The following is a 20,137-nucleotide window of genomic DNA, read 5'->3' as shown; positions in this document are numbered from 1 at the left end:
TTATAAGATGTTAACCCCTCACATTACTGGATAATTTGGCCAGATAATCTGTTCAACCCAGCGTTAAATCAGAAAACCCCCATGATTGTCGGAAGGGGGCGGGGCTTTATAAGATGAACATGGACAGCCACACTTGTTTCTTCTCTGAATCTCTCTGCTGACAGGAAGTTGGAGGAAGCACAGCACTTTTATGCTACAGATTTCTTTTTTCTCAGATTATGGAATTATGAATCAATAACACAAACAAAGCTTGCCTACTGCACCTTTAAAAAGTTAATCGCTCCGCCCTGGAGCAGTTTTGGTTTGAGAAATACATAAAGCAGTGTTCTTACCTTGGAGTAATCCAGCTGGTTTCTCAGCGTTTTAGCCTTGTGAAGAGAGAAAAGACAGCGATTATCAACTACATAATCCAGGTTGACTCACAACTTTGTCTATCAAACATTTGTTAATGAAATTAGAGAAATTACAATCAGCACATTTGAGGTAAAAGAGTAAAAACATTATCTTTGACTGACAAAAAGCCAAATGATCCATCTTCATGTGTTCATGTGACTCATGTGATGTAGAGTCAGTCCCCTTGACATTTACAACATATAATTAAACCATTCAATTTCAGACGTTGTTAGAAATATGTCCACAGCCATGAGCCGGATCTGCACGACCACCATCTCATCCAACTGTAACTGTCAAATCTCCAAAAGATTGAAGACAGATGTGTGAAAGACATCACTTTTCATTTGAGACAAAAAAATTAATTCAGTAAAAAGAGAAAACTTCAAGAACATATGGTTGATCTATTACCTAGTTTTTCATGGTCACTCACTGGAACACATGTGCTGTAACTCATAGTTCTATTTCCAAGATATGGTAATACTTCCTTCAATAACAACGTGGAAAACAACAAAAAAAACAATAATTCAAAAGTACACATGTTCTACATGACCCTTGAGGCCACTATGGTCAGAAATTAGCAGGGTCTCGAGCCACAATGTTCTTAAAATTCACAAAGTTGCCCTTGAAATTCACTCAACGGTGGCTTTCAATGTCCCTATCAAATAAATAATAAAGTTTTCTAAATCCCATGTCCAGATGAAACAGATAATGTCACTGAAACAGTCACATATTTTACTGGATCAGGGCCTGATCAGCTACTTTTTCCTCCATTATTTCCTTTAAACTGCTATGGTAGTGCAATTGGCTTTAAATTTCACTCAAAGTATAATTTAAAAAGTTTTTTTTATCAACATTTGTTTGAATATTTCTGAAAATGAAGTCTTGGTTGAGACCAATCTGATTTACAGAATAGTAAATAGAATCAGTAAACATTTTCCTAAGGAGTTAATGGTCTCAATCACTAGTTTCAGCTCTTCTTAAACGGAACATGTTAAAGTTTTGTGAACTATAAAGCATGGCACATATAGTTGCCTGTTTCTAACACCTCTGTTTGGTTTAAAACCAAAACGTGGACCTAAATAAAGCCAACTGCTCCAGCTGCTGCAGTGTTGACATAGACCCTCGTGCGTGTACCTGCTGCAGCTGCTGATGCCACCTCTCCTGACCGACGATCTGGCGGTGGAACACGACCGGGGCGGCGCTCAGACTGAACGACGGCGGCTCTGCGACGCTGCTCTTCAAAAACGGCTGCAGGTCAGAGTTCAGCTACAGAGCGGAGAGACGGAGACGGATCAATTCATTTCTGTGAGATTCTACGTTCTGAATTAAAGGCACACATTAAACCATGTCAGTGGTTAAAACAGGGGGAGCCCACGTTGCGTCTACCTGCAGACTGAGTCAGTCTGTTAATGAGCAGCATGACTGTCTGCTGAAAGACACCTAGAGCCTGATGCTTGTCCTTCAGAGACCTCATTTTCTGTTTCGTCCCATGCTGAGATTCCCTGTAGCCAGTGAGGCCTGCAGACAGACAGCGACAGGGAGCCACAGCAGGAGAGGACACACTAATGCTGCACTGTGAGTGCATCATTATCAACGACTAGCACCACTTAAGACACTCCTGAAAAAGCACTGAACCTTGAGAAAAGACTTAAACATACGCATTAACATTAAACACTAATGGCATTTCAGAAGATCTACCTTCCTCCCGATTCCAAGGTTTTTACATAATGTGTTTGTCTCTAATGAGAAAATAATAAGACACTTAAACTTTAATGTACTGGCAAGACAAGATTTACAAAAGTGCTTCATTGACAAGAGAATGATTCAAGAAAATAAAAAGTGTCAGATTTACAGGTTAACATGTTTTAGAGCTCTTTTATCCATTTTCAACATCACTTACACTCAAATGCACTCCAAAGACACTGATGTTAGAAACCAAAAGAAGGCAAATTATCCATAAAGGCATAAAACAGTCAGACACTGCTGTTGCAGTGCAACATGTATTCATTTATTTTGATTGAGCATTTAAGCAACAAGAACAACACAGTGGTCAGAGGGAACGAGGATCCATGAATAACATAATGACTCGGTTTACAATCTTTTTGCTGTGCAAGGTTAAGGCAAAACATTAACTCCCTAAAGACTCAATTACTATTAATTGACCCTAAATCTTTAAAACAGTCACTGTGCAACGTTCATCTCCTCTTCACACCAGGACTGACTCCTTTATGTGTCCATTGCAGTGAACATCTTTCTGGAGAAACTGACTGTGTTTACATTATTAATTACTTTTAACTATTAATCTTGTTTGTTTTAACACTACAAAGCTTCACTTATGTGTGTGTAATCACAGTTAGTTGATTGGGGTGCGGTAACAGAGACACATTTGAGAAGAATCCAGAAATCTCTCGTGGGATTTAACAACAACTTTATGAGTTGTTGAAGTTTGACAGAGAGTTAATCAGAGAGAGCGAGCCTCTGCAAAGGCCGCCCAGATTCCTGTAGCGGAACAGACTCCTCTGTCTCGCAAGGTCAACAATTGTTTTTGAAAAATCCTGAGCTGCCTCTGGATCATCGCCTTTTTTTCACAAACTACATCCCAGGGAACGTCATTAAAACCTGTCCTTTACCTGAGTTCTGTTGCTCATAGACTACATCTAGCATCTTTTACAACAATAAGAAGTTCATTGAGAGAAAAGACGGATTATCCCATATTGAGTGATCCTTCAAAGTGTTGGGTGAGACTCACCTTGTGGCCGAGTGATAAGTGCTTGCCGTACTTGTAGGCCAGTCTTTGGGACTCCTTGTCGTGTTTGGCCAGTTCCATCGCAGCCTGACAGCTCTTGGCGAGCAACGACCCGTGGGACAGGAACATCTGCTCCTCCCAAGTCGCCACGTCGACTCTGTCGGTGAGGCTGCTCTCCTGCAGGAGCAAAAAGAGGAGCGGAGACACCGCCGGCCTGAGCCTTCACTGCTGCTGCTTCAAAGTTCCTGCAGGGCAACCTGCGGCCTCTAAATCAAAACAAGACCTCCTCCTCCTCCTCCTGTGTTTTTATTTTTCAGTATGTAATTGGATGTGCAGCAGAGAGTAACAGCAATTTAACAGAGTATTTCCCACAAGCACATTCTCATTTAATAAAAGCTATGTTAGCTTTAGAGCGTAATGTCTTAAGAATATATTTGTTTTTTAAATCATAAAACAGTATTAGACACCCTGAGTGATTCCCTGGGACTCAAATCTCGAGTCCACGTGTGAGAGCCTGCTGACTATGTATCAGGACCTGCTTTTAAAAAAAACCCACAAAACAAAAGGTCACCAGCAAAATCAGCAACGTGTATGTATAGCTTTCATTCGTTTTTGAAAACTAGACACAGATATCCAGTTTACGGTAGTTTTGTTCACAAAAGAATAGGGACACTAGTGTTATGAAAACATTACTCTTAACAGAATGAAACCAGGTTATTTGGGGACTCATTTTGAAATAGGATTGAGTCCAAATAAGTGACAAGGTTGTCGACTGATATCGGTCTTTCTATGGCTGATGCGATTTTTGGCCCAAATATTCTGTTTAGCCAATTTAATTTTATTCTCTATCTGAATAAAACAGCTGTTTAACGACAACAAATAAACGCTCTAATCTACATTTTACAATCTACACAGCAGTGCAATTATGTACAGTATTTTCAATAAAAATAATTACTAAATACATGAAACAGGTCAATAGAATCCTGCCAATGCTGATTATTCATCTCTCTAACCTCTAGGTTGTATCCCACTCAAATGTCTGTTAGGATCCTCCCTCCACTGCAGCAGCTGCTGACACTGACACGGTCCACGCTTGTGCACTATGACTTTAAAGTGTTTCCCACACAAAAGGTCCCACTAAAGACCTTACTGCCCACTTTTTATGCCTCTTTCGTTTACTATCTCTTACATTCATTTTGAACTTTTTTGGTTGTAAATTTTACACAGGTGCCTCTCAAAGGAGACCTGGGTTATGGCTGTAATAAAAATAGCCGAAGAACAGTAACATTTTTATTTTGAGTACATTATTTTTGGGCCGGAGCATAAAAATGGGGGTGTCTGGTAACAGGATAATAGATTCTGTGGGACAATGAAGTTCTTTGGTACAGAGTGATGAGCTACAACAGGCTTTAGACACAAAGACACTTTTATTAGTTTTAGTCCTCATTAAAAATGTCGGTTTAAAGTTAGCTCGTCAATATATAAAGCACTCTGAACTGACTTTAAATATTTAATGTCCAGCCAATTATTATATTTATATTCACTCCAAAAAGTTTTGTTTCTTTGGAGATTGAGTCATTTCTCATGCCTAATCTTATGTGAGTGAACTGCACGGCATCAAAGTAGAGTAGATACCTTACCTCAGTATTACTGGAACCTTCATAGTAGATTCCTTGGACTAGATCGCCGATGGCACTTGAGATCAGCTCAACAACCTGTTAAATAACAGATAAAGAACTGTCAGACATTTGGGCTACAATTTACACCATGAAGCTTTAAAACTCCGGTGTGTAACTTCTCTGCGCCCCAGACTTACCCCATGCTTCATGTGAGTACGCTTGGTCAATAATCTAACCATTTAGAACATTTGTTTCAACCTCACAACCTATTACCGTAACTCCTAGACTGTTTGTGATATCTAGAAAATTCAAAAATGTTCCCATATTCTTGTCATTACAGTAGCCCTGAGTCGTTCTGTGGAATGCTAGTCCAATCACAGACTAGAATAGTCTTTTATTGTCATTGTACACAGGTACAAGATTCACCAGTGCGTCACAAGTTTGTGACGTCAGCTTCTCTGACTTTTTGATTTGATTTCATTTGAAAGGGACCATGTGCAATGAAAAACATAAATGGCACCATTTGATGCATTACACCAGAGTTAGCGTTGGGCTAATTTACATGTGCAGTCCCTACGTAAAGATAAACACAACACAGATAAAACATCAAATATTACTCAGCAAGTAATGTCATGTAGAAGGACAAATAAATACAGCACAGATAAAACATTACGCAACAAGTTAGAACATACAGCAATGTAGGAAGTGCCCCTCACAGGTGCACGTACACTCACACAAATAGCCACTGGCAAATTAGTGGGTGCATTGTACAGTTTTTTAAATATAAAAATAACTGCCAAATATCGAAAGTGAAAGTTATCTTGGCAAAAAGGGGCAGAAGAACTCACTCATTGGACATTTTTTTGACAATACTACAGCTATAAAATCAAAATAAATCCAGGCGGCCTGATTACCATGATGGTCATGAGAGGGTCAACCTCACTCATGTTTCAGAGAACAAGGGATAACTCCTGAACCTAAAGTTTGCTGCTGTCTCACTTCACTAACGTACATCTACTCAGGTGCGATGTGAAGCGCTTCACTGTGTCTCCACAGACACGAAAACAAAACACCACTCATCAGTATTGCGTGAGCTCATTTGACGTTTGTTTGTATTTAAAACAAACCAGAACCTGTTCTCTGCAAAAAGCTAAAAACAAAAAAGCATTAAAGGGATAGTTCAGATTTTTTGTGTGGGTGTGTGAGGTACTAAGCTATAGCTGGTCTGATAGTCAGTATAAGCCCTCAGTGCACTGGCTGCTATGGGACAGTGAGAGACCAGAGATGATCCACACAGTGTAGGGTAGAACTATATTTTAGGCATTTAACTAAATAAAAACAACAACAAAAAAAAAACAACTGACAGACAACTCACACAGATTTTAGTCACAAAGAAAATAGTCTGTATTTATATAGCACTTTTCTCGTCTTGATGATCGCTCAAAGCTGCCATTCACCCATTCACTCACTCATTCATACCCAATTTTCTATTAAACATCTTTCCGTCAGGAGCAGCTTGGGGTTATGCATCTAGCCCAGGGATACGGCTGGGAACCGAACCCACAACCTTCAATTTAAGAGATGACTCACTGTTTGACTGAGATTATATAGGATTTTGACTCACCGCAATGATTAAACTGTGTAGATGTAAATGAGGCAAACCAAGGCCGAGACATTTGCAATTAAAAACACAATTTCCCCTGGTCGAAGCAGGAGCACGCAGTGTTCACGTCACTCGAGTCGAGCTGGGAACCAGGTGAAGTGCTGCAAACTCAGCTGCTCGTTATCAGAGCGTGGCGGGGTTAGAGGGGACATTCCTGACACTCTGTATTCACAGACGCTGCCTGTCTCTGGCCTGCGGATGAGCTTAAAGGCAGATGGTGAGGCAACATGAGGCGACCACAAAGCGGAGGGGTTAACACGGATTAGAGATGATAATCTGACTGCAGGTGTTTGCTCTCCTTTTCTTCCAATTGATAAATTATTGTAATTATCCCTATCGTTATTGAACAGGAGAGCAAACACCTGCAGTCAGATTATCATCACTATCATTATTGAACATATATAACCCAATAGTAGTATTCCGGTTATATATGCTGCAGGTGTTTGCTCTCCTTTTCTTCTAATTCTAATTATGGTTATTATCACTATCATTATTGAATATACAACCGGAATACTACATACTAATATACTAACATTTATGGTGATGTGTTACACATGCATGTGTCTTCTTAAAGCTCACATGCCCTGGATAAAGTCTGTTCTGATAAAAGGTTTTACATTTATCATAACAGAACAGTTAGTTCTGTTATGATATATCTATAACTTATAGATTAAACATTATGTTAAAGATTTAACATTTATTAATACACTCTGACATAATTGCCACTGAGTGTTTTGCACAAGGGTTTGTTGTTTTCTCTCCATAAAGAATTTTAAAAACACGATTAACGATTTCCTTCCACTTTCACTGAAGGAGCAAAATGTAATCTTTTAAATATCACAGATTTTTATTGTGATATTCAAATCAATTCAAACTTGAGTAATGAAAGTATCCAGGAGACACATTAAGTGACAGGAAGTGACACCAGTGGACACAAAAACATTGACGTGCACTCACAAACAAACGTCTTTATAAGACTTTTCTTAAAACTGCAACATCGACCTGCCGTGCTTAAAGGTATGTAGAACGCTCTAAATAAGTTTTAACACTGACACTGCACATAGACATTTTCCAGAGCAGCATATTAGTCTGAGCACATGGTTTACAGCAGAGGTCTCAAACTCAAATGACCTGTGGCCAATGAGTATCTAGTCTAGTCATGAGGGGGCGGGACTAGAGAAAGATTAAAATTACAACACAGCATTCCATCATGACACTGCAGTAACGATATTCATGATGATATTCCACTGAAATGCATTCTATAACCTCTGCTGTGTTTACAAGGGAGAGAAGGTCATGGGCCATGTTTTCATTATAAAACGATATTTAGCTGAGGTTTGAGGCCACGGTTTTACAGCATTGTCAATAAATATCTTCATCATTGCTGCACATTATTAGAGGAGATTCACAAAAAATAAAAGTAGAAGAAATGACTTCCCTGTCATCTCTGCTTCTGAACATCATAATTATACATATATAACATAACACCTCTTTTGGGTGTTATATCTGACTATAAGGTGATTCTTTTTGCCCATATCAGCCATTCCTAATACAAAATAAGAGTTCTGCAGCAACAGAAGCAATGTCTAAAAGAAAAAGGGCTTAAAGCCTTAATACTCTTTATTTCAGTAAGTTAAAAATGCTGCTTGAGGAAACATATTTCTATCTTTAAAGCATTTTAAAAAAAGCTGAAAAGTGTAACATATTGAAAAGGTGGAGGCCTGAGTTTTGTTTTAGACTGCAGTTGCCCATTTCCTCTTACAGGGGGCATGCATGACTACAGTTTAGCTTCCAGAGACACGAGCGGCCCCTTATTCACCACCACAGATGAGAGGCAAATCCGCACCAATGGACTAGTTTTACTGAATGAGTATAAAAGCTGAGGTGGACGCCTCCATCCTTCATCCACACACAGAGCAGTGGGAACAGACGAGTCGAGGTTATGCCTTGTGCAGTATGAATGAGGATACATTTACTCCAGCTCATCCCAGACTTCCTTGGTTCATCAGAAAAGTCTGGTGGCTGCTCCGTCAGCCTCGCACTGCCCTCTGGGTAACTGAATCCACCGGGGGAAAATATTGAGGAAACATGAGCTTTCGCCCACAGACCTGGAAGGACAATGTGCCTACAGTATTACCAGATGTGGTGTCTCTGCCTGGCCTGCCTTGGGAAGTGGGGGCCAGTGGGGGTCTTTTTTTGGAAAGTATCAGATAAGCTCTCCCCCTGCCTCCACCATACTCCATTCCCAAATCCAGCCAGATCGTGTTTTGCAGACAGGTCTGCGAGGGGGGGAGAAACCCGAGCTCCAAAGTGAGATTACTTTACAGTTTATACAAGTAGCAGCATAGGTTTCCTCTCAAGGCCACGACACTTAATCTCCCTCACTTTCACTGCCTTAAAAACGCTGCTTTATGAGAAAAACTTTGAAGCCTCAAAGAAATTCTCACCTCATTCAGTCATGAAAATGACTTGACATACAGTAGTAATCACACACAACATACAATCAATATGCAGTGTCGGCGTCAATAACGATCTTTTACTACCTTAATGAACGTTATGTCACAGTGAGTACTGATCATGCTCATTCGTGAAAAACAAACATTTGAGACAACCTTTCCACTAAGTTTGTGCAAATACATTCAGGACATTTCTCTGCAAACTAAAACTGGAATTCAGGGGAAGACTTTTCATTAATAAATGGAACAATTCAACAAATTCTGGTGGTGCCCCTGACAGTTACATTTTCTTGATGGTTCTTATTATATTGTCTCTCATTAAGCAAAATATAAATTATATATATATATATTTTTTTTTTTCTTTCTGGAAATTCTGTATAAAATCACATCTCTTGGTTGTTCTCTTTAATCCGATTTGAAAATAAATAGAAGCCAAATCGAGGTCAACATCAATTGACAGACAGGAGTTTCAGTGAAAGTTATTTTGTTGACCCCAAACCACCAGTTTTGAGAAGTCAAAATAAATTCCATTGCCATAACCTTAGCTAAGCATGACAGTTTTGTCAGCAGTGTTCAGAGGGATCTCATTTACCTCCTGCTCTCACCAGTGAAGGGCAGCTGAATCAGTGCAGTCTGTGTTTTGTTCTCGGTTCATTTTGTTGTGCTAACCTTTTGAAACATGAGTAACTGCTGAATATCACACGTCTATCTCCTTATTAGCCATAAAAAAAACGCCACTCTGGGGACGTCTCCTGTTGTTGCTTCAAATTAGGGCTGCAAAGATTAATAATCGATTACTAGATGAATTGTCAAGTATTTTAATCATCAATTTATTGGTTTAAATAATCACAATAAGAAATCAGATTTGTAAACTTCTGAAATGTGAGTATTTTCTGCTTTCTTTGCTCCATTTCATAAATAAATCATCATGTCAAGGTTTGGGAAACATTATGCGGATCAAAAAAGTACTTGATTAATCAAGAAAAAAATTTCACTTGTTGCATCATGAGTTTAAAAAGCATCGTTTCCTCCTTTTGACAGAAAACTGACTAGGATCAGTTACATTACTGTGGTTTGTATCACACTACAATGAGAGTTTTGTCATTGTACAGCTGTGGTGACAAACCCTAATGACAGCCCTGAAGAAAATGCCACACTGCCAAAAAAAAAAAGTACTCTTCATTCAAAAAGGGAAATGATAGATCATTGTTACTTCCACTATGAGATGCACTATGGACACCACTCACATCACAGAGCAGACACAAACCCACAAACCCTGACCCAGACTGTGTTTACTGCATATGTGGCAGCAGGGAGGGTGATAAGGACTGGTTCTACTGATGGACGGATGGGTGGGGGCAGTTATTTTGATCCAGCCAGGCAACCACATTCTGACAGAGCAGCGTGGTGACAGCATCTGTCAGCGAGGGGTTACCAGGCCACGCAGTAGATATGATCTGTGGTGCGCAAAACACGACCACCACCACACACTTGTCAAAAACAGAAAACTCAATAAGAAGGAATCCAACGGTTCACATTTCATCGCTGTCTCCAGACCAGAATACAAACAGACCATGTCCTCAATTAAAAGTAGGAGTCTGTGTTTCACAGACTGACGGACCTGTAACTTTTGGTTTTGGTAAAAAAAAAAAAGTAGGGATGGGCATTTCTAGCAAAAATGGTTTTCAAATATCCAATGGTATGATTCCTCGATTAGTGGAATATTCTAAACTCCAGTGCATGAGAGCTAGTGAACGTGATGCAGGGTTCACGGTGGGTTGAGTTGACGGTAGCAGCTTCAAGATGCAATTGAGGAACCTTGTGAATTTCATCACTTCTGCAAACATACTCACTGACCACAATTCCACAAGAATCCGCCTAGTTTTTTTTATCATAGTATTTATTCCACATGGTAATATCATTTTGGTAGAGGGCATTTTTTGGAAAATCTCAAAATGCCCCCTCTTTTTTTTTCTTTCCTTAATTTCCATCCTTTCCTTAGACTTGGTTCATTCTGTCTGTGTTTCTGTGATTGTATACTTTGTAATGTATACTAGAGGTGGGTCAAAAATATCGATATGGTGATATTTTGTCGTCCATCCTTGTGTAATACAATAATCGATACTCCAAATCAATAAATGAAGCCACTCTAAAGTAAGCGGTCCCTGCCAGTTTCACTTGCCAGGCATCAATAGTTGATGGTTCCTCAGTGTGGTGCTGCTCAAATAAATGAAGGAAACTTGGGCAGAAGTCACCTGGTTGAAGAACAGGGAGTTTATGGTGGGAAAATTGTGGAGAAAGTTAAGTTAAAAGATGGCCCATCCACGTTCTATACATAGACTTTATGCACTTTGTTCTCTAGGTTGAGAATAAATCAACAATTCCTGAATAAATCCTGCACTTTTCACAGATGTATTTGTTATATGATAATATTGCCATATATTGATTATCACGGCTTGAATGCAGATGTAACTAATGGTCTGACATCCTGTTAATGTGTGGCACTTCCAGTATTCCTTTCCTCTACGTATCTGTGAACGGAGCGAGTCTGCGAAACAATGTTGTGAAAATACTGGTAACTAATGATCACAAACTGAAATGTCGGATCAGTTCCACATCTGTGTAATTTATACGGAGTGGGAGGATGACATCATATAACATATGAGGACATTAGTTATTATTTTGTGCTGTCGTTTTGGACGGTTGAATAAATGAATTAAATGAAATAATGATTTAATAGATTTAATAAAAGTTGGCAATATGATCCAGTTTTAATGGGACACCAATACAGTCACTGACAACACTTAATCAGAATTAGCTGTGGACTGATCGTCTGAGGGTTCATTTTCATAGGAACACTAAGGTAGCTTCTTCAAATTAAAGGCTTTAAGCCACAGTGTGTTTCCATATTCTTTGGGGGACGATAAAGGTTTGTACAAAACTGGTCTTATTTGAGGCTGACGATCAGAACACCATTCCATTAAAGCTTTTCGCTTCAAACAACTGCTGTTATATCAACCCCCGACTGCACACATGATACCTGTCAAAGTTGTTGTCCTGCCTGCTACATTAAGTTTACTACTGACCAGAAATGCCAAACCGGAAGTCTTTTACAGAAATAATGGTGGACGTCTACTTGCATGCTTCTGCCGAAAATAAGGCCTATATTCTTTCCAATAACAAATACCTCCATATTTTGCATATTGTTGAGGTGAATTTCGTATACACTGCCCTATGTGATATTGCCAATAAAAACACAACACAACAGGGGATTGATGGGAAAAAAAAAAACCCTGAGTGCCACCAACAACACCTTCCTGAACTTTCTAGTGTGCTACAAGCAATGACTACTCCTCTTGCCTTATCACAGGTTGCATTAGTTGTTAGGAGCTTAACTGAGATCTAAGCCTGAGGTTTCCTTCTAACTCTGGCATTTCACTAGAAAACTAAGGAGGCGTAACGCTTCATTATTTCTAATGAAACTACTTTGTTTATATAAAAAAATCACCTTTCTTACACTCTATTCAGTCACATGGTAAATGGCCTGTACTTATACATCGCTTTTCAACATCTTGAAGACCACTTAAAGCTGCTTTGCAGTTTACCTCACACAGTCACACATCTATCATCACCATTTACATGCTTCCAGGATCGCCATCAGGAGCAAGGTGAGGGTAAGTGTCTTGCCCAAAGCCAAATCGGCATGTCGACTAGCAGAATCAAACCATCGACCTTCCGGTTCAAAGATGACTCACTCCACCGTCGCCCCCAGTCTTATAATGGTGACCAGATAAACAGCTCTTTCCCCATCTGCTTTTGTTTTGCCCTGACAAAATCCCAACTCAGTACTATAATCATCCCACTAACAGTTTTTATTTGACACAGTAGCTGTATTAGGATTAAGCGAGGAATCTAATTTTTTACAGGTGAATCAAGCATTGGGCTTTTTACTGGGAAGAAGAAGGAGAAGAAGTGGAACCACAAGATCTGAATTTTGCTCTGGGGGTAAGAAACCACTGATCCCACAAATCCAGCCGTGAAACAGGTCTCTCTCTCTCAGGAGCAAAAGCACACATGTTGGTAACCATAACCTAAACAGCAAATTCATAGGTTATAAATACTGCCCACTGTGCCTCTTCTTTTTTATATTGGATGTAACAAGCTAGTGACTAATTGCGTAATCATCGTACTTGGCCACCCTCTAACCGTAATTTGCACCTGCCTGATAGTATGAAATCGAGCACATTTTGAGCCACATTTTATTAATTCACCCACAGTCTGACCCAGTTAATCAGCGGCCACCATGGTTACTGTTTGTTTTGTTTACATACTCTGTCAATGAACTCATATGTGAGATAAAAATATATACAGCACAACACTGGCCCAGCAAACGGAACCAATACCAATCCAAACCCTCATACAATTTCAAGAGATTTGCCCACATCTAACACATCCTGACGGATACCGTATGGTGTATACAAAAATGAATGTCTTCCGGTTGCAAAACAAGCCTTGTGAGAACTCAAGTTTTGCGATTTGACTGGCACCATGTCAGTTTTTGAAACCCAAAGTTTACAGCCTTCAACTGCAACCAGGCTCCTATTGGACGATACACTGTCAGTCACAGTAGTGTTCAGTGGTGTTTTATACTATAAAAGTACCTCATTTTTCATACTGCAAATATATTGTACTTGGAAATCTAACTGTCTATTGCTGTGTTTGTGTCATGGTCCAGTACAGCATGGTTTGGAATGGTAAAGCCCTGGGTCAGACTTGTGTTTTGACTGAGAATAGTACCTTACCTAAAAGGTAGGCAGGGTGTGGGCTGTGCCACGTAGTGTGACGTTGTACCGGTGCAATAACAATGAACGGCGACATAGAGCGTGACAACAACACAACAGACAACACTGGAGGACACCCAGCAGCATTATTGTCATCAAGCTTTTCATGAGAATAGAGTGCGGGCATTGAACTGCCTCGACTTCCACGGGATATTTACACCAATTGCAAGCGAGTGACGTCGCCCAATCAGGTGACTGACGTGGGTGGAGCTGATCTACCTGGAGCTGGTACGGTCAAAGTGGAGCTGGTCTACCTGACCAAAACTGATATCGCAATATTTCATGTTCCATTTGCGACATCCGATATTATAACGATATTTTGAACAAAACTGGTTAGCTCGCTAGCTCAGCGGTTGGCCGCTCAGCTGACAGCTAAGAGCTGAAACAGCTGATAACTGAAACCCGGCGTCCAGAGTGTACAACAGAAACCCGGAGACCACAGCTTCGGTGTCGAACTGGTGCCGCTAAAAACTAGCGGCAACAAACAGACATTACGTCACCAGCTCGACTATTAACGAAGAGGGTTAAGAAAAATGTGTCGGAGTAAAATTACACATTTTATTTCGGAAAATAACAGTGCCATTATTCTTTGTCTTAGCCACCAACTGCTCACTCTCCATCATGTCCGCCAAATGTCTGTTGTGATGCGTAACGTGAGTGGGAGAACACTACGTAGTACGTACATGTAAGGGGCGTGATTGAGCAGCTGCACTAAGCTTGTAGGCTCAGAGAGAAGCGGTCCGGCTTTATTAAATAGCGTTCGCAAGGCAACATAAAAATAATATATATTATACCAGTATGGCGATATTGTCTCAACTACATATCTCTTTCAAAAATATACCAGTATAACTCTTACTACCGGTATATCGCCCAGCTCTACAGTATAGTCAGTCATCATTCCCTACAGTATAGTATTTCATAAAATAAGGGATCAGGTCAAGTAGGTAAACACAGAAGAGATGGAGAGTTTGGATGTGGTGTGAGAGCAAAGACACCGTGATGAAGAGTGACATTGATACGTGTGGCTGTAAGGACCACTGGGAGTTCACAATAGGACGACAGGGTCTCTCATTAATATCACTGATGACAGGTCAGATATTTCCCTGGAGTACTCTTTGTTAATGACAGACCTTTTACCTTAGTGTTATTCAGCTCGGCCAGTCCGGTACAAGCGTTGGCTAGCAGGAAGTCGCCGCTGAGGATGGCCATCTTATTGCCAAACTGCATGTCCTTCAGTGGGCCATCTGAAACCGTCCACTCCTTCAGATTCACTATCCCACGATGCACCAGGAACGCTGTGTGGATCAACTCCGTGATTTCTGCCAGGTTCCTCTGGCTGCGAAACAGAGGAAAAAATAAAGAAAAGGATACTTTTGAGCTTTTAAGAGGGGCGTTCCTGAGGCTTGACAGTTAGAGAGCTTTTTGACACCGACAATTTCATTGTCTCTAAAATGGGGGCGAAATTCTGAGATTTGGCAAGTTTGAAAACACAATTACTGCATCATATACAGGTTCAGTCAGAACAAAGGTTTCATGGCTTTTCATTTCACCCATCAAACATAAGAGGAAACCGTTTATTTAGTGAGTAAAATGACAATATTCAGATGCTTCTTGTTTTTAATTTGACTTAACAACACTGCAACCAAACAAAGACTCTTAGGATTAACACACTTTATTCAGATACTATCTGAACCATTTATGGATGTGGAAATATAAAAAGATTATAAATTATAAAATAAAAATATCCAAATTTGCTTAAATCCATCCATGTCAAAATCAGTGGATTGAAGGGCAGAAGCCTGCAGATGTGTCGGACGTCTTGCCACACAGTGTGTCAAGGGTTGTGGTTTTTTTTCTTTTTTTTTTTTTTAAAAAAAGAGACACTGAACTCATCATTAGCAAATAACAGCCATTCTTGATTATGAGAGAAAAGACATAAAAGTGGTCTTTGAATAGAGCCTTTCATCGCAGCCTTGGGGAGGATATAATCAAATGTTGATTCAGTCATTGGTGAGGGATAATTAGGCCCCTCTCCATATGGAAGGAGCTTGCCACGCTGCGACAGGAGGGATCCATCCAGACAGGGTTGGGTGCGCTGATAGCCACTTACGACCTTCTTTCAGCCGCTGTGAGAACCTGATGAGCCAGTTGTCTGCCACACACAGACACACACACAGACGTATCTTGTAGCCAGGTAATTGCTGTGCAGAAAAGATGTGATTAAAATTCAATAATGTCATATACTATGTCGCCTCTCAATCACATCCATTGTCTGGTTGGTTTCTCTGCTTGGTGACACAGAGCAACAAGACAGTGGCCCAGAGAGAGAGAGTTAATAAGTTCGGGGTTTGAGTAAGCGAGCAAATGAACAGCTCGACCACCGCTGGTCTCAAGGTGTGTTAGACTGATGCGTGAACAGGTTTTAAGAGGAGAATGGCAGAATTTATATAAAATTACATTTTAAAATTCAGAGAAGACAATGTTCCATAAGGTTCCATACGGCATACGTGAGAATTTACAATCAGAGTATCTCATAGGATGACACTTTGTGTTGTACTGAAGCCCTCGACCACTAGCTTGGAGAAGGCTTTAGACCATTTGACTCTCAAATAGATCACAATATACCCCCTTGCTTTTAGAATCCCGATGTATGCCAATATATCCCACTGTATCACCAGATTCATGCCAATATACAGCCCTAATATCTAGTACACTTTTCATGGAGCCGGTCTCAGTAGACACACTGAGGTACACGCAACCTCTTCCATGCACACATGTTTTAATGTATAAAATAATAATAATCCCTGTAATGGAATAGTTGCATTCATAAATACATACAAGCCTTGAAGCTTGGACATTCAGCTCAACCCATCATCACTGACCAGGGCTCGCACATGTTATTTTAAACTATCAACTATATCGAAATAGTATCTAATAATTTGTTACAATTCCAATTGAGAAAATATATATGGATAAAGGAAGGAAATTAGTGAATTCAATTCCAAATACATCAACACATGTCCACACATTGATGTTAATTCCATGTTTGCACCATTGAGTATTAATGTAAACATGTAGCATCTAATTAATCACTGAAGCCATTATTTATATTATAACATTATAACAAATGTTATAATATAAATGTGTGCTCTTCTGTTTTGTATCATTACAGCACGGACGTCATTTTTTCCACTGCTTATTAAAACAAAACAAACACTTAAACAGCAGGTGAACTGATAATAAAAAGAAATAAGTTGTGATTTGACATACATTAATTTCCGAACAGAGCAGATGCAGACAGAGACTAATCTGATTTGATTGATACGCTGATGAACAATTGCAAATAATGGCCTTAATTCTAAGACGTTAAGTGGTGATTTGACTGCATTTCTTCACAGAGCACAGCGTCTAAATCTCCATCCATTATTTCAGAGTGGGAGTGGGCAGTAAGGACACCATTTATCCATCCTCTATCCTCCTGAAACATCCATTAAATGAAATTGATTGTATGTATTACATGATTCTTTGCATTGATTTCGCTGAGCCCACATGTTTTATCCTGTTGCAAACCCGTAAAGCACTTGCTAACCTTGTGTTGAAAGACACTAGAGAAATGAATAATAGTTATTATTGTTTCAGCCCTTGTTTGGCATCAGTCCCGATCATAACCGGGAAAAAAATGGTTAGTATAAAAGGTTTGCTTTCAGGAAATGCTTTTTTATGTCCTATGATGGGTGGTCAACATACACACACACACACACACAAAAAACATTCCTACAAGGTGAAATAATATAAGGAAACACTTTTCAACAGTGAATCAAAAGTAATGAACAGCTGCACCCTGTACCATCCTCCCAAAACCCAAATTAGTTGAGCCATGTCGCAAACACATCTAAAAGCTGTGCCTCCAATCTTCTAGTCCTGATCAGTAGCAGTGGAGCATGGGGAAGAAAAAAGGGGGACAAGGGGGCCGGTGTATAAATAGCTTTGGTGCCCAGTTGCATAGCAACCGATGCCATCTTGCTGAGGTGTAACGCCCCTCACCACGCCCCTTGTCCTGACTGTTCTGTTCCATTTTCCTCGCTCTGCAGTCTGCCTCACTATCAAACACAGCCTTAAACATGTTTCAATGCCTGCCTATCTATCTATCTATCTATCTATCTATCTATCTATCTATCCATCTATCCATCTAGCCATCTATCCATCTATCTATCTACTCTATCATGTTGGCGCTTTGGTGAATCATCAGTGTCAAGCAGCAGAGTGGGAAATGTTTTACAAATGCTGCCTGTCAGGAGGGAGGAGACCGTCCCCCGGAGGTTTCAATCACCCCCTGAACCCGCCCCACCCCGTCTCCCTCCATCCTTCCATCTCGCCATCAGCAGAGGTGCTAATGAGCCCAGGAGAGGTGGAGTGAGTGTTGGGGGGGGGGATGGGAGAAGGGGGGAGAGCGCGAAAGAGAGCAAGATAGTGCAAATGAGGTGATCATGTCATGCTGTGTGTGCGAGTGTGTTTGGGTTTGGATTATCCATCACACATGAGTGAGGGAATGCTGCACGTTGGATTCAGTGATGCAGTGTCTCAGTGATGAGAGTGAGCGCCGGGTCGCGACATGAGTGAAGAGTGTAGTAGTTGGGGAAAAAAAAAAATCCCAATTCAAACTGAAATTCTGGATTCTCATTTGTAACAGTATCACCCACTGTTAATGTCCGTCTTATTTAACAAGATAACATGATTATTTGTGACTAGAAGTGTTGACCATTGTCAATTAATGACAGAGTGGCAGCGTATTACAGCTTCCTGACTTTATTTCATCAGCACCTGGTACCAATATGGTACCAAGTCACCAGTAGTACAGAAAATAAATTAACAGTTACATGTTACTCCAGACCCATTCAAAATTGTGCCGTCGGTGAAGTATCGAGTAGTTTCTCGAGTATCGTAACAAGTTCGACATTCTAGTCTCATGACAACCCTGGTGTGATGTAACTCGTCCTACCGTGAAACATGACGTGCCGACACGGCACGTAAAAGCTCCAGACTCAAAAGCGCTTCCATGACGCCTGCTTTATTCCAATTAGTTCTAATATTAGGACGTTTCTGCATCGACACGGTTACACTACACACATATGCCTTGTGCCAGCTTGCACTAAGAAAGGAGCCTTTCAAACACCCAGTGCACAGCCACGCCAAGCACAGCAGTCACTTCTGGAAAGCCCTTGGCACACACACACACACACCCAGTCACCCACCTCCCTGTTCTGAGCTGCACACTGGGAGCTGACGTGTGGGAGGGAGCCAGATAGGAGCCGAGGATGCTACACTTTACATTCAGACACATACAGAGAAATCTGATTTTTCTTTCATTAATATGACTACTTAGGCTACAATCCTAATGTGATCTGTGTCCAGTTGAGCATCTCAACAACGTATCAGAAATAATTTGCATTGATAATGGCACACCTGAAAACATATATCACATGGTCATACAGGTACAATGGACATGTGCGTGCCACTGTTGACAGCAAGTAGATTTTCTCCTCCGCTGTTTTGTTGCTTTGTTATGGAAACAGTAATGGTGAAAAGTAAGAGCAAGGAATTCTGTGATGAGACCAATGACGCTGAAAATGATGAACTACAACATCGCACTTATGACTAGCACTTCATAGTTTGTTCTACTTGAAGCTCTTACTTACTTCTAACTTATTTGTACCCAAATGTTTAAATGCACTTTTGTAAGTCGCTTTGGATAAAGGCGTCTGCTAAATGACATGTAATGTAATGTAATGTAATGTACAAAAGGGGTGCAACTAACTTAAATTAAAATAAATTAATCTGCCAATTGTTTTCTAACTTGTTTGGTCCATAAAATGTCAGAAAATGTTAAATCTGTGTTTACCAAATGTGGAAATGGTGATGTTTTAATGATTTCTTTGTTATATGAAGCGAAGAAACCAGAAAAAAGACTCAAACCGATTAATTGATGATCAAAATAGTTGACTATTTATTTAGTAATTGATTAATTGAATAATTGTTGCAGCCATAGGCAAGAATATTCGATTATTTGACTGATTATAAAAAGCTGATCAATTAATGTAACAAGACGTAAGTAAATTAAAAAGATTCATCATTAGAAGAAGGATGATTCTCTCTTTATCTTCCTGGTCATTTGGTGGAGCTTTGTTTTGAGTCTAGATCAGAGTGCTTGGAACCACTGAAAGTTCACATGTCTATGTATTTTTAAATCTGTAGTGTTGTTCTGTAGAGTCAGGAGGAGGACTTCCTCTGACAGCTCGCACAGGTCAGAGCCATGTTAGTATTAAAACACAGCAGAATGTGTCCCCACAACAGCAGTGTTTCAGCACAGCTCTGCTACTGAGTTTGTAATGAGTGACAGGGTGTTAACAAACTCCGACATT

General features: G+C 40.1%; 1 protein-coding gene across 1 annotated transcript in view; it reads right to left on the bottom strand.

Moving 5' to 3' along the window:
- pdss2 (prenyl (decaprenyl) diphosphate synthase, subunit 2) overlaps window positions 1-20,137 on the bottom strand; it is a 35,147-nt gene that overhangs the window by 3,082 nt on the left and 11,928 nt on the right. Inside the window, exons 3-7 of the mRNA XM_044047918.1 lie at window positions 14,856-15,054; window positions 4,780-4,854; window positions 3,143-3,316; window positions 1,528-1,659; window positions 333-368 (exon numbers count right to left, since the gene is read on the bottom strand). Coding sequence (XP_043903853.1) covers window positions 333-368; window positions 1,528-1,659; window positions 3,143-3,316; window positions 4,780-4,854; window positions 14,856-15,054 — 616 coding nt within the window. The remainder of the gene's footprint in view (window positions 1-332; window positions 369-1,527; window positions 1,660-3,142; window positions 3,317-4,779; window positions 4,855-14,855; window positions 15,055-20,137) is intronic.

The sequence above is a fragment of the Solea senegalensis genome, linkage group LG16 (assembly GCF_019176455.1).
Source record: "Solea senegalensis isolate Sse05_10M linkage group LG16, IFAPA_SoseM_1, whole genome shotgun sequence".
Classification (NCBI taxonomy): domain Eukaryota; kingdom Metazoa; phylum Chordata; class Actinopteri; order Pleuronectiformes; family Soleidae; genus Solea; species Solea senegalensis.
This window is presented reverse-complemented; position numbering and strand designations above follow the sequence as displayed.